The following is a 14,729-nucleotide window of genomic DNA, read 5'->3' on the forward strand; positions in this document are numbered from 1 at the left end:
CGGCATACATAGGACAAACTTCAAACAGAATTGCAACACGTATACAGGAACATCGCAACGCCGTCAGAAGAAAGGACTCACTTTCATTGATCTACACGCATACTAAATCAACAGGACATACATTTAACTGGGACAATGTACAAGTAAAATTTAAGGCCAGTACTAAAAGTGCCAGAGAGCTGGCCGAATCTTGGTTATCAAATGAGAACGCCATCAACAGACACTTGGACATAAATCCAGCATATGCAAACTTAAGAAGAACATGTTCATAATAAATAAACTGTACACCCAATGCCCCCCCCCCCCCCCCCCCCCCTCCACGTAATGTTTTGCTATATATTGCCTTTGATTCTTGTAAATCTAAGCATTATCCTCTGAAGAAGACCCCTGGCAGGGGTTGAAAGCTCAGGAATAAAAACTACTTTATGATACGTAATTTATTTTTTCTCCCTTTGTGGATCTCCAGCTTCAAATATGCAAACCCGTATCACAGACCTTCTCTTCCATATATATATGTGTATATATGTGTATATGTATGTATATGTATATGTACAGTACAGTGCAAAAGTTTTAGGCAGGTGTGGAAAAAATGCTGTAAACAAAGAAATTTTCAAAATGGAAGCATTAATCATTTATTTTCATCAATCAACAAGATGCAGTGAATGAACAAAAGAGAAATCTAAATCAAATCAGTATTTGGTGTGACCACCCTTTGCCTTCAAAACAGCATCAATTCTTCTAGGTACACTTGCACACAGTTTTTGAAGGAACTCGGCTGGTAGGTTGTTCCAAACATCTTGCAGAACTAACCACAGATCTTCTGTGGATTTACGCTTCCTCACATCCTTCTGTCTCTTCATGTAATCCCAGACATACTCGATGATGTTGAGATCAGGACTGTGTGGGGGCCATTCCATCACTTCCAGGACTTCTTGTCCTTCTTTATGCTGAAGATAGTTCTTAATGACTTTGGCTGTATGTATGGGGTTGTTGTCCTGCTGCAGAATAAATTTGGGGTCAATCATACACCTCCCTGATGGTATTGCATGATGGATAAGCATCTGCCTGTATTTCTCAGCATTGAGAACACCATTAATCCTGACCAAATCTCCAACTCCATTTGCAGAAATGCAGCCCCAAACGTTCAAGGAACCTCCACCATGCTTCACTGTTGCCTGCAGACACTCATTATTGTACCACTCTCCAGCCCTTCGACGAACAAACTGCCTTCTGCTACAGCCAAATATTTCAAACTTTGACTCATCAGTCCAGAGCACCTACTGCCATTTTTCTGCACCCCAGTTCCTATGTTTTCGTGCATACTTGAGTCGCTTGGCCTTGTTTCCACGTTGGAGGTATGGCTTTTTGGCTGCAACTCTTCCATGAAGACCACTTCTGGCCAGATTCTCCAGACAGTAGATGGGTGTACCTGGGTCCCACTGGTTTCTGCCAGTTCTGAGCTGATGGCACTGCTGGACATCTTCCAGTTTTGAAGGGTAATAAGCTTGATGTGTCTTTCATCTGCTGCACAAAGTTTCCTTGGCCGACCACTGCGTCTACGATCCTCAATGTTGCCCGTTTCTTTGTGCTTCTTCAAAAGAGCTTGAACAGCACATCTTAAAACCCCAGTCTGCTGGTGATGATGGTCATGTGGACCTGTGGCCTTCAATCCATCAATATAGGGACAGCATGGTGCTTTGATCGGGTGGTGGTGGCGCAGATCACCACCACAGAAAACCGGAAAAAGAACAGAAGAGAAAATAGGGGTTAGTACAGATTTCGGAGCCACCATGAATGATAATGATAATTAAATGCATATACAGAATATCAGGATTAAACTAAAATAAAGCAATGAGAAAGCCATGTTAAAATAATTAGTTAGTTTGAGAAAATTACTACTCATCCATTCATAAACACAAATAAGACATTGTGTCAGAGAACCAAGAGAGTCGGGGTCATCAGCTGCTATTGATAAATACAGTTGTGTGTCATCAGCATAGCTGTGGTAGCTCATGTTATGCCTTGAGATAATCTGACCTAATGGAAGCATGTACTATAAATCGAAAAGAGCAGTGGACCCAAGATAGATGCTTGTGGAACACCATATAGAATATCTTGTGTCTTTGAATTATATTTACGACAACTAACAAAGGATTTTCTACCTGCCAGGTAGGGCTCAAACCAATTTAAGACGCTGCCAGAAGGCCCACCCATTGACTAAGGCGATTTCTAAGAGTATTGTGATCAATGGTATCAAATGCGACAGTCAGATCTAAGAGGATGAGAACAGATTCACAACCTCTGTCTGCATTTACCCGCAAGTTATTTACTACTTAAACAAGTTCAGTTTCTGTACTGTGATTTGTTCTGAAACCCGACTGAAACTTATCAAGAATAACACGTTTATTGAGGTGGTCATTTAGCTGCATAATGACTGCCTTTTCTAGGATTTTACTTAACAAAGGCAGGTTAGAAATGGGTCTAAAATTTTCAAAAGCAGAGGAGTCAAGATTATTTTCCTTGAGCAGGGGTTTAACTACCGCAGTCTTAAGACAGTCTGGGAAGACCCCCGTATCTAATGATTAGTTTACTATGTCAAGAATACTATCAATTAGCATGCCAGATACTTCTTTGAAAAAACTTGTTGGTGTTGGGTCAAGGACACAGGTGGAGGGTCTCAGTTGAGAAATTATTTTATATAAATCAGGTAAATTTATCTTGGTGAAAGAATTTAATTTGTTTAAAATGGATTCCCGAGGTTTTAGAGGATCAGTATTGGAGAGATGTACTATATTTCTAATATCATTAATTTTGTGATTAAAAATATAGCAATAGCCTCACAAGTTTCATTGGAAGTTTTTTGGAGGCATTCCATTGATTGACCTGGGTTTAGCAGCTGATCAATTTGTAGAGAATAATATTCTGGGATTACTAGCATTGTTATTTATAATTCTAGAACACAGGTGTCAAACTCCAGTCCTGGAGGACCGCAGTGGCAGCAGGTTTTCATTCTAACCATCTTCTTCATTAGTGACCAGTTTTTGCTGCTAATTAAATGGACTAATTTCCCCTTAGTTGTTTCTTTTTCCTTAATTAGCAGCCAAACAGTAATGAGACGCAAAACAAGCTGCCACATGACCATCTTACCTGTGCCCATCACAAATTATCTAAAAATAAGGAAAGGTGATGGTCTTGGTAAGGTCGATTGCTCTGGTCACCAAAACATTTTGACAGTGTTCTTAGAAAAAACAGAAAAATCAACAGTTTTGGAAATGTCTGCTGTGGCAGAAAGAGAGCAGCAACAAGCCATTCAATTAAATAACAGGTTTAATTAACAGCAAGAATCAGCTTCTCATTAAGAGATTGGTTGGAGTGAAATTCGTTTACTGGTCATCTGTTAGCTCGTTTCACATTTCATTTCGTTTCGGCTGCCATTTAATGAAGAAAGTAATAAATTCAGGGGACTGAATCCTTAAAATCAGGGCTATAAAAATGAGGGGAAAAGAAGTTAATTACCAGTGAAAAGTGGTCATTGATTAGGAAAAGGGTCAGAATGAAAACCTGCAGCCACTGCGGCCCTCCAGGTCCGGAGTTCAACACCCTTTTTCTGGAGAAATAACACTGCCTCTGAAGATGGACCATGTTGTTGAATTCTGTTATTTTAGCCTTCACTATCTCATAGTGGATAATCAGTTTAGTTTTTCTCCATTTACGCTCAGCTCTCCGGCATGTTCTCTTTTGATCAGACACTCTTTGGGTCTCCCATAGTGTAACAGTGCCAGAGGATTTTTTAACTGTCTTTTCAGGATCGACTATGTCAGCGGTAGCTCGTACTTTAGTATTAAAATTTTCCACCACTATTTACATTATCCTCACTATTGTAGTAAGTACTACAAACGGACTGGTTGCTTACAATGTTTTTAAACTTTGAAGCTGCAGATGAGTCAAAGAAGCATTTTTTAACAATATGCTTCTCGTTTATTTTTTCTATCATTATTTCTGTATTAAATAATAAGAGAAAATGGTCTGATAAACCAGTATCAATGATCTGCTTCACATCAACTTTTAATCCTTTAGTAATTACTAAGTCCAGCATATGCTATGCTTTGTGTGTTGGCTGACTAACGTGCTGGCTCAAATGAAAAGAGTCCAGGAGGTTCATGAATTCTTTTACTTTCGGGTCACACTGATTATCGATATGAAAATTAAAGTCGCCAACTATTAGGAACGTGTCATAGTTCGTAATTATAATTGACGCCAAGTCTGAGAATTCCTCAAAGAAAGACTGATTGTATTTAGGAGGTCTGTGATAGATATTTTAAGGAAAAAATGTAGTAAGAAGACATTTCAGTGACATTTTCATTCTTCTCACTAGTCTTTCATTTTCCAGCAAACTCATTACATAAAAGTCTTTGTTCTTAACAAATATAAGATATCCTTTTATTCTAAATGTATTTTGTGAAACCCTACCTCAGTCATCTTAATTATTTTAATTAGGGTTTCAGTTTCTTTAATATCATTAAGCTGATTGTACTTTGCTTTTATATCATGTATTGGGAAATGCAGTTGTTCTGGCTTTGATTCATTGTGGTACTCATTCACTGCTGTATCATTCTGACTTATTTGCACCTCTTCCATTATTAATCAATGCTCAAGAAACTGGAAGCATTTCCATACAATGGCATGTTCTTCATAAAGTGCTAAGATTATCTAAAAACAACGTGATTCAAACTTCTTTTCTCATTTAGGCCAGTAATACAAATGACATTTACGCCAGTAATACAAATGAGCTTAGCCACAATGTCTTGTTATTGTGTACAACATATTCATAACATTCTTCTTTAGTGCCTCTTCAGTTAAATTCCAATTGGCTTTTTTTGTCTTTAACCCATTTATGCCTTGTGTTCCATTATTGGAACGACAGTCACGTTGGAGTAACATATGCTATGTATAATGCAAGAAGTGGATTTGCTTAGTGTTCCAATTTTGGAACGCCACATAATTCAACAATGGAATATAATAAAAAGTTTTTCTCTCCAAATTCTTGTTCCTTATATTTTTCTGCGCAACATATGTGAATTTCATGCACAAACTCCAAAATTTCAATTTTCGGCATAAATGGGTTAAGCTGTTTTGTTTTTGTTATATGTTGAGTTCTTCCGCCAGTGTTTGGACTTCAAATGTAGCTATGTACTAAGGTTTTCAAACTTCTGCACCTACTGAGATGACGAAGTTCAAGAACGGAGTATAATGCACATACAAAAAAACTCCACACTCCATAACACACACAACAAACAAATATTTCCTATCTATATTTCTTATATACAGTGCATCCGTAAAGTATTCACAGCGCATCACTTTTTTCCACATTTTGTCATGTTACAGCCTTATTCCAAAATGGATTAAATTCATTTTTTTCCTCAGAATTCTACACACAACACCCCATAATGACAACGTGAAAAAAGTTTACTTGAGATTTTTGCAAATTCATTAAAAATAAAAAAATTGAGAAAGCACATGTACATAAGTATTCACAGCCTTTGCCATGAAGCTCAAAATTGAGCTCGGGTGAATCCTGTTTCCCCTGATCATCCTTGAGATGTTTCTGCAGCTTAATTGGAATCCACCTGTGGTAAATTCAGTTGATTGGACATGATTTGGTAAGGCACACACCTGTCTATATAAGGTCCCACAATTCAGTTCATGTCAGAGCACAAACCAAGCATGAAGTTGAAAGAATTGTCTGTAGACCTCCGAGACAGGATTGTCTCGAGGCACAAATCTGGGGAAAGTTACAGAAAAATTTCTGCTGCTTTGAAGGTCCCAATGAGCACAGTGGCCTCCATCATCCATAAGTGGAAGAAGTTTGAAACCACCAGGACTCTTCCTAGAGCTGGCCAGCCATCTAAACTGAGCGATCGGGGGAGAAGGGCCTTAGTCAGGGAGGTGACCAAGAACCCGATGGTCACTCTGTCAGAGCTCCAGAGGTCCTTTGTGGAGAGAGGAGAACCTCCCAGAAGGACAATCATCTCTGCAGCAATCCACCAATCAGGCCTGTATGGTAGAGTGGCCAGACGGAAGCCACTCCTTAGTAAAAGGCACATGGCAGCCTGCCTGGAGTTTGCCAAAAGGCACCTGAAGGACTCTCAGACCATGAGAATGAAAATTCTCTGGTCTGATGAGACAAAGATTGAACTCTTTGGTGTGAATGCCAGGCATCACGTTTGGAGGAAACCAGGCACCGCTCATCACCAGGCCAATACCATCCCTACAGTGAAGCATGGTGGTGGCAGCATCATGCTGTGGGGATGTTTTTCAGCGGCAGGGACTGGGAGACTAGTCAGGATAAAGAGAAAGATGACTACATCAATTTACAGAGACATCCAGGATGAAAACCTGCTCCAGAGCGCTGTTGACCTCAGACTGGGGCGACGGTTCATCTTTCGGCAGGACAACAACCCTAAGCACACAGCCAAGATATGAAAGGAGTGGCTTCAGGACAACTCTGTGAATGTCCTTGAGTGGCCATGCCAGAGCCCAGACTTACCTTATGCTTCCCATCCAACCTGATGGAGCTTGAGAGGTGCTGCAAAGAGAAACAGGTGAAACTGGCCAAAGATAGGTGTGCTAAGCCTGTGGCATCATATTCAAGAAGACTTGAGGCTGTAATTGCTGCCAAAGGTGCATCGACAAAGTATTGAGCAAAGGCTGTGAATACTTATGTACATGTGATTTCTCAGTTTTTTTATTTTTAATAAATTTGCAAAAATCTCAATTAAACTTTTTTCACGTTGTCATTATGGGGTGTTGTGTGTAGAATTCTGAGGAAAAACATGAATTTAATCCATTTTGGAATAAGGCTGTAACATAACAAAATGTGGAAAAAGTGATGCACTGTATGTTTCACTGACAGGCTTATCAACTACCACTCCATTTGAAGATACTGATGCTAACTTACATGAATTGGCAGACACAGTAACATTTTATGGTAGATTTTGTGAAGACATGTGTGTCTCCACAAAGAACTGCCTTTCCCAAGGTTTCTTCCATTTTTTTTCCCCTACTAGGGTTTTTTTTTGGGAGTTTGTCCTTGTCGTCTTAGAGAGTCAAGGCTGTGGGGGCTGTCAAAAGGCAGGGCCTGTTAAAGCCCATTGTGGCACTTCTTGTGTGAATTTGGGATATGCAAAAAAAAATTGTATTGTATTCAGGCCACAACCTTTTTGATCTTAATCCATTGGCCAGGCATTATATATATTAATATATGCCAAAACAAGCATATACAGTATAAGAATAGTTTTTTTTTTCCCCCCACGTCCCATCAAGCTCACAGATGGGTAATTCACCTTAATTAGGCTAGCCACTTCAATCCTGAGGCCTCCCGTGGTCTTGCTATACTGTTATCATACGTGTTTTTAAATGTTATTTCAATATTTTTTGCACTAAGTTGCACTCTACACTTAGACAATGTAAATATGTATGTATCTGCATACTGTCTTCTTTTTTTTTTTTTATCTCAAATGTGTGATTAACTGTTACGTTTAAGTCTATTATGTAACTTATGCAGGCATACTTGGCTAATAAATGTGATTCTGATTCAGATTAGGCAAGTGGTTTTAATGTTGTGGCTGATTAGCGTATAGAAACATGGAGAGATAATGTGACAAGAATGTAGACGTTGGAATAACACTGTTGCCTTTCAAATCCATGAGCCAGGTTTTAAATCTTATCAAGTCACTGCCTGTATGGACATTATATTTTCTGCCTATGTGGGATTTTTCTGAGTACTGTAGTTTTCTTCCAAACAGAATGAATCCTGTATGAGTGAATGGGTGTGCTTATGTATATACTGTAAGTGTGCCTAGTTAATAATATAATGTTGTCTAGAGTTGTTTCCAATCTTGTACTTGATGGTGCAAAAAAAAATGTATAAAAAAATGCACTAACATAATAAAGCTGAGATCCAGCAACCTGAACTTTCATGTTAATAGTACCAAACAAGGAAAACCTTACAGCTCCAAAAAACAGACCTGTTCTGCACTGTGATGGGTATGTGTTCTCTTCAGTTTTAGATCAATACATTGCCACAGTTTAAATGGAGATGTATAATCTGAATTATATAATATTATGTTGTATTATCTTTTTAATTAGATCAGCTGTGGAACTACACAGGAAATAGAAATATCCAACATATCTGGGGTCAATGGAAAACCTTGGTCTGTCTGCTTAGATGACAGATATACCCTGGCTCATCAGATAAAGAAGAAACAGTGCCGTGTCTACTCCCTTTTGTAAGTGCATAAATGGTATATGTATTTGAGGGTTTAAATATAAAATGTCTTGTAAAATTATTCAGACACTTGGCATAACATGTTTTGCTTTACAATTTGAAGTAATGATGTTTTAAAACATTGTGTATGCAACTGTCTCTACAGATTTAAATAAAACATAGAAAATAATTATTAACATGAAACAGCAACCTTGATTTAATGATAAGCATGAAAAGTAATGTGTAATGAATATGAAATAGTGTCCTCTATGTAATGATTACATATTTATTGTATTTTGATGTGGTAACCTAAAATTAGCTCAGCTGTAAATAAATTAGCTTGACATGCCACATTGTTAGATTAGTGCTCTTTGTTAGTGTTTAATTAAAGTGTATCTTAAGAACTACTAGCTCTCTCAAGATCATTGGTCTGGCAGTGGTATCAAGTATAAATTCAAGCATAATAAAGATGAAGCAATCTATCCATCCATTTTCTTAACTTGCTTATCAAAAGCATGGTCGCAGGGAAGCTGGGACCTATCCCAGCATGCATTGGGTGCAAGACAGGAACAATTCCTTGACAGAGTGCCAGTCTGTCTCAGGGTGAAAACACACACACACACACTAGGGCCAAATTAACTCCACCGGTTCATCTAGCTTGCAATTAAGTAATCCTGAATAAAAATTCTGAATGTTTATTATGGTGAAAGCAATGGGTACACTCTTGTCACATCCCACCTACTTAGAAGGTAAGGAGGTCAAATATTCAAAAACACAACTCGGGGTATAATTACCTTTCTGTCCAGTGTGGTGGGTCATCTACTTACATGCTTTGCAAACAGAAAATGTCCTCTCTTTCTCCTCTTCTCTTCCTCTCTCTCTCTCTCCCTCTCCCTCTCTCAAGCCTGTTTTCTGTCTTTCTCTGGTCAAGCGAACATTTGTCTTGCTTCATCTCCACACTTCACTCCACTCTGTGAAAGATTGATAGGGACTGGCCTTTAAACTTCACACAGGGCTTGCAAACTTACAGTAGCATTTTAAAGGGCAATTACTACCTTACATTCTTTGTAAGTCTGTCCTTGCACAAAGCAGGAATTAACTCTGGACAGGGTGTCAGTCCTGTAAGACTGGTAAGAACTATTTACATACCACTAACATTGTGTCTTTGTTTTATGTTTTTTTTTTTTTGTTTTGTAAATTTTGTATTTTTAAGCTGAAGCTTTTCTTGTTCTCTGTTTACATTTAGTGTGTTGTTTGCAATTTTAACCCAGTCCCTTTCACCATTGCTGGTTAATTAGGGCTTTCAGATGTGACTTGAAGAGCCCAAATTAAATCTCCTGATTACCACAGTTCCTTGCAGTGGCATTAGATAGCTTAGCTGAGCTGTTTGGAATCCTTTTGTGCTATCCTCCTGTAGTAAGCTTTGCTAGCCTTTTGGCCTTTTTATTTTGTTTCTTTGACTTTTAACTTTTTGCTTTATGTCCTGGCTTCTCTGCTGATACTTTGGACTGTTTTTTGTTATTAGCAGGTCATCTTCTTTGCTTATTAGTATTTAATGTTTTGGTTGGATTTTTTTTTATATTTGATGATTTAATACCTTTGTATATATGTACATTTTTAAATTGTTTTTGCTTTCTTGGATTATTCTTTATTGAATAAAGTAAATTGAATGTAAAGGTTTTGTTTATTTGGACCAGCAGTTTTAATCTGTGTTTGCATATAATGAGCAATGCACCTATTGCAGTAGCCATGCCTGCCTGTCTGCCTGTCTTTGTCTGGCTGTTTGTCCATGCCTGTCTGTAGTGAAACAACTCCGCTCCCCAGTAGACCATTTTTGTTAAAATGTGGTGCACTTACTCTTCAAGAAAATTTGTTGAATTGTTGTTCAATTTTCAGTGAGATATTTCAAACAGATTGCACTGTACAAAGTTTTGAAATTTCAGAATCTCCCAAACATTCTATGTGATTTCAGCTGTGAACTAGTTTACTGTTTCAAGCGTACCTTCAAAGTGGTTGCTTGACCATGTATATTTTGAATATTTTCCTCTTTTATTTTTCTGACAGTCACTAAGATGCCCAATGTTAGTCTAAACCTAAATAGATATATTATAAAGAGGCGATATCCCTCCCTTAGTGATATGGCGGTAAGAAATCACGTAAGAGAAAATAACTTAGCTTTCTTTAATGACGGTTTAGGCATAACAGATGGGAAGCCATGACAACACCTTGTGTAGAGTCTGCCATTTTTGTTGCTGCACTGGAAGGATTTTCAGGATTGGATGACATTATCTTCCATCCGTCTGTCGGCTTCAAAAGTGCGCCGGGCAATGTTCCAAGGTTTTATACCCTTTCTTCATGTGCAGGCCTCCACTTAGGTAAATCATGCCATTCCAAACAAGAAAAAGAAGATCCAGTGTCATGCTGACTTTGTCACACAGAAATAGTACAATGCCCATTTTTGTAGTTGTCCCTTTCTTGTCTTCTAATGCTTGCCTAGCAGTTCTAAATGATGAGCCCCTGTTTGTTAAATCTGGCCTTTTGTTAGCTGTACAAATGAGTGGATTAATAAAATATTTTTTGTACAGCGCACAGTGACATATTAAACCTATGTACTTATTACATTTAACTGCCCAGACTTGGGAAGCACTTACACTTTGCTGCTTTAGGTCTGATATCCCTCCATGGGCGACCAAAAAACATTCCACAAAAAGTGCATTCGTTACCAAGGACAGGGCTGACCCAATGACATTGTTTCTTGCACTCAGACCAGTACGTTTCAAGGGCGAACACTTCCTTTAGAAGACATCAGTGCATGCACTGTCTTGTCCTGGATGCTCCACTATACTGCCCAATGTTACTTTTTTTTGACATCAATAGGTAAATGCAGTATATTGGCAATAATATAAATACAGGTGAAATTGTGTCCCTGATCATGAAACATTTTTTTTTTTTTTTTTAAAGTGCTCTCCCTTTATAAAGTATAAGAATAGTTCCTATAAATCATGTAAAAACATTCTTCCATACTGTTTTCTTTTTAATGTTTCTTTACAATGAAGGTTAAAAGGTAGAACAGGCCACCTTCAATCATGTTAGTTTATTTCAAGCAACTTCTTAAAACCAAGTTTTTGAACAGTCCTTTCATGTTCCTCATACTCACGTAAACTGCATAAAAGCTTAAGTTGGAGTGATTATTGTGTTCACAGTGGAAACATGAATTCTCACATCCTAAAACAGTGTTATGTAAACTGACTGATAAAACTGTAGTGCTCTCTCTTATTTGCAGATTATATTCATTTGTCATCCTTTATGTGATATGTACTGAATTAGCACATTGAATTAGTTATGCATCAAGCATTGAATTTATTGAATGTCTAGATTTTCTTTAATTGTACTTGCAAAATGGAAGAAAAAATTATTTTTAAACTCATGAGTTTGAAATGGAAATTTTTATTAGCTCTCCTTAATATTGTGGACGAGAAAGGCACACTGACAGCAGGCAGATAATATTTCTATAGTTCTCTTTATTATTCATTCAGAGTCACAGTAAGTAGAGATTCAAAGAGCATAACTTATTGCGGCAAAGCTCAATTTGAACCCCGAAATAAAAGTTAGGAGGAGTTTTTTATAATTCAGCATCTCGTGATTAATAAGACAGAAAAACATCCTTATCATCTAAGTAGAGTTAAACAATATGTCTGTTGAGCTAAGCATTATCTGTGTTCTCAAAGCTAAGCACAGGAGAGACGCCTTGCATAAACTACATGTACTTTCTGCAGCCTTGTGACCTTGTCCCTGAGACATTCACTCTGAGAAAGGGAAAAACAAGAAACAGCTTAGATTTTATTCATGTGGACACTATTTCTCCTGAACCCTGGAATAACATATTTTTGTTAGTTCATAAGCCAAAGCGTCTCTCACTGGCAAGTTACAAAATAGTTGTTATAAAAATTCTAATTTACTAAACACACAAAATACATGGTGCTGAGGAGAACATTCTTCTTCTATAATATACTGCTCCTTAATATACTGCTGCATAAGACTGAATAAGGAAGTACACCATCTTTACTAAACTATGAAAACTAATTTTATTTTTGTCCTTTTTCTAAAATTCTAAAAAGGTAGTGCATGTGATGCTGCTCATCTTCAATATACGGAATGACTTATTCAGGGAGTTATTCTTTAATTAACCTATGCTTAGTCCTGAAGTTGTGAATGATAAAGATGTTCTATGATCATTTTGAAAAAGAAAAAACAAAACTATAAAAGTGCCGTGTTAAGCATGGTTCTCTCTTAGCCACTCTATTCTTTACTTTAATGAAGTGAGCAGCATTTCTGTCACATCTTTGTTTTTCTTGCAACACTTGATGTTAGATAAACTTAAAAACTACAGTAAACATTTGCCATCTTGAAACATTCACATCGTTGCATTTGCGGCTTAAAGAGAAGGGGGCGTGGTAGTGTGGTCGTAGTGGTTCTCGGACGTTACTTGGTGCGGCGTTTCCTTGCTTAAGTGCACAGGTGAGGAAACATCCGTATCTGTAATTGATCCTGGGAGCTGCTAATCGCCACATCTGTGCCACGTCCCCATTATAAATAGGAGAAGCGCGAGTGCAGAAGGAGGAAAAAAAAGAAAGTTCGAAAGAAAGAATGTAGGTTAGAGGAGGAAGAAGGGGAAGATTTTGGAAGCGAAGGAGCTGGTGCGTGCGTGCGTGCGTGAGCAAGCAAGCAAGAGCAGTCTCACTGTAAGAAGGACAGGCAGCTAAGAGAAGTGAGCTCTACCAGGGTGTTTGGTCAGCACCCGGGGGCAAACGGATTGGGTCACTCCTGCTGAGTCTGGCTGAGGATGGCTTTTAGAAGCACTGCACTTGTTTTGAACACTTTTTTTTCTTTTGACTGTTTTAAATAAAAGCACTCCTGCACTTCGCACCTTTCCCCTTGCTTCGTTGGTGTCCTCATTGTCCAGCTCATCCGGTTACATTACTAACAGTATTGGGTTCAAGGGCTCCCAAAAGTGAGATGGGACCATGGAGTAGAACCCACATCGTCACAAGCACCTCTGGGATGTAGTGGAATGGGAGATATGCATCATGGACAAATCTGCAGTACCTGTGTGATGCAATTATGTCAATATGGACCAAAATCCCTGAGGATTTTTACAGCACCTTGTTGAATCTATGCCACAAAGAATTACGGCAGTTCTGAAAGCAAAAGGGGGTCCAACCTGATACTAGCAAGGTGTACCTAATAAAGTGGTCGGTGAGTGTACGTTGGCTACAGTGGAGTGGAGTTATTCTGTATTGTAGGCTTTTTATGTAGTGTTAAAGTACTTTGAATGCTGCCATACTCAATGACTGTAGTATTTGTGTTCATTGAAGCAGTGTATTATGTAAAAGGGAAATACTTTACCGTATAGCAGGATTTCTTAGCAGTGTTTGCCTTGGATCTTGGTGACTATACTGATGATAATCAGCAATAAATGAGAGCAGATTTTTTGCTTTTGGCTGTGACTAAATAAGCTGCAGCTGCTACATTGTTCCACAGTGTACAGCAAGACTGTTATTCCCACTTCATGTATGCATATATCTGTGTTGATATAATCCAGTCTAGAAAGATACAAAAATCTAAGCAGACAAAACTGCAAATAAGGAAAGCTGTAGTGCCATTTTGGAAGTGCCTAAATACATGGAATGAGTTGCTTAGACAAGAAACTGTATAATCAATACCCAGACCTTTATAGTTTATTTTTAGGGAAATAGAAGATGATTGTGTGATGTGTTCAAAGGTAGAAAAAATACTACCACACTACAGACACATGTTTTGGCAATATCACTTGAATGCTTGTCTTGGCTCAGTATTGCTGCAGCAAAAAAGCAAAGCAAAACTAAAGCAACTTGTTTGTTGCAACTTGAAATATATTATCAATATCAAATTATTTTCAGGTAGCCTCTAGTCTGTTTGTTCTGAATATAAATCTAAGCTTCCTCATAAATAAGACTAGCATATTTACAGCTACTGCCATATTTTCTGGTTTTTCTTACAGCATGAATACATCTGTCTGTATTTTATGAGTTCTCACACTTTTTATCATTGTGCAATCCAATCTTGAGTCACAGTCGCAGATTAAATTCAACGTTATTGTTTAGTTTAGCAATATTCTAGAAGGAGTCAGTGAGCCTGACTTTTTAAATTCTTTTTCTTTCACAAATAAATCAGTCAGCCAGAACATTAAAACCATTGACAGGTGAATAACATTGATTATTTGGTTACAAGGGAACCTGTCAAGGGGCCTTGTTTTGTCTTGGTAGAGTATATTACTCTACTTTCCTCTTTTGTATTATGAATATGTAGCCTTTGTCAGAATGCCTCAAATCTCACAGACTTACCACTGTTTATAAGGTATTGTACCAAATAACTTCTCCCCACCTTCCCTTCTACATTTATAACCTCAGGCAATTAGTTGTAG

At 38.0% G+C, this 14,729-nt stretch overlaps 1 protein-coding gene across 1 annotated transcript in view; it reads left to right on the forward strand.

Annotated features, from left to right (window-relative positions):
• The window catches only part of mettl24 (methyltransferase like 24), a 323,303-nt gene that overhangs the window by 145,434 nt on the left and 163,140 nt on the right, over window positions 1-14,729 (forward strand). Inside the window, exon 3 of the mRNA XM_028797600.2 lies at window positions 8,149-8,288. Within this exon, the coding sequence (XP_028653433.1) occupies window positions 8,149-8,288 (140 nt within the window). The remainder of the gene's footprint in view (window positions 1-8,148; window positions 8,289-14,729) is intronic.

The sequence above is a fragment of the Erpetoichthys calabaricus genome, chromosome 3 (assembly GCF_900747795.2).
Source record: "Erpetoichthys calabaricus chromosome 3, fErpCal1.3, whole genome shotgun sequence".
Taxonomy (NCBI): domain Eukaryota; kingdom Metazoa; phylum Chordata; class Cladistia; order Polypteriformes; family Polypteridae; genus Erpetoichthys; species Erpetoichthys calabaricus.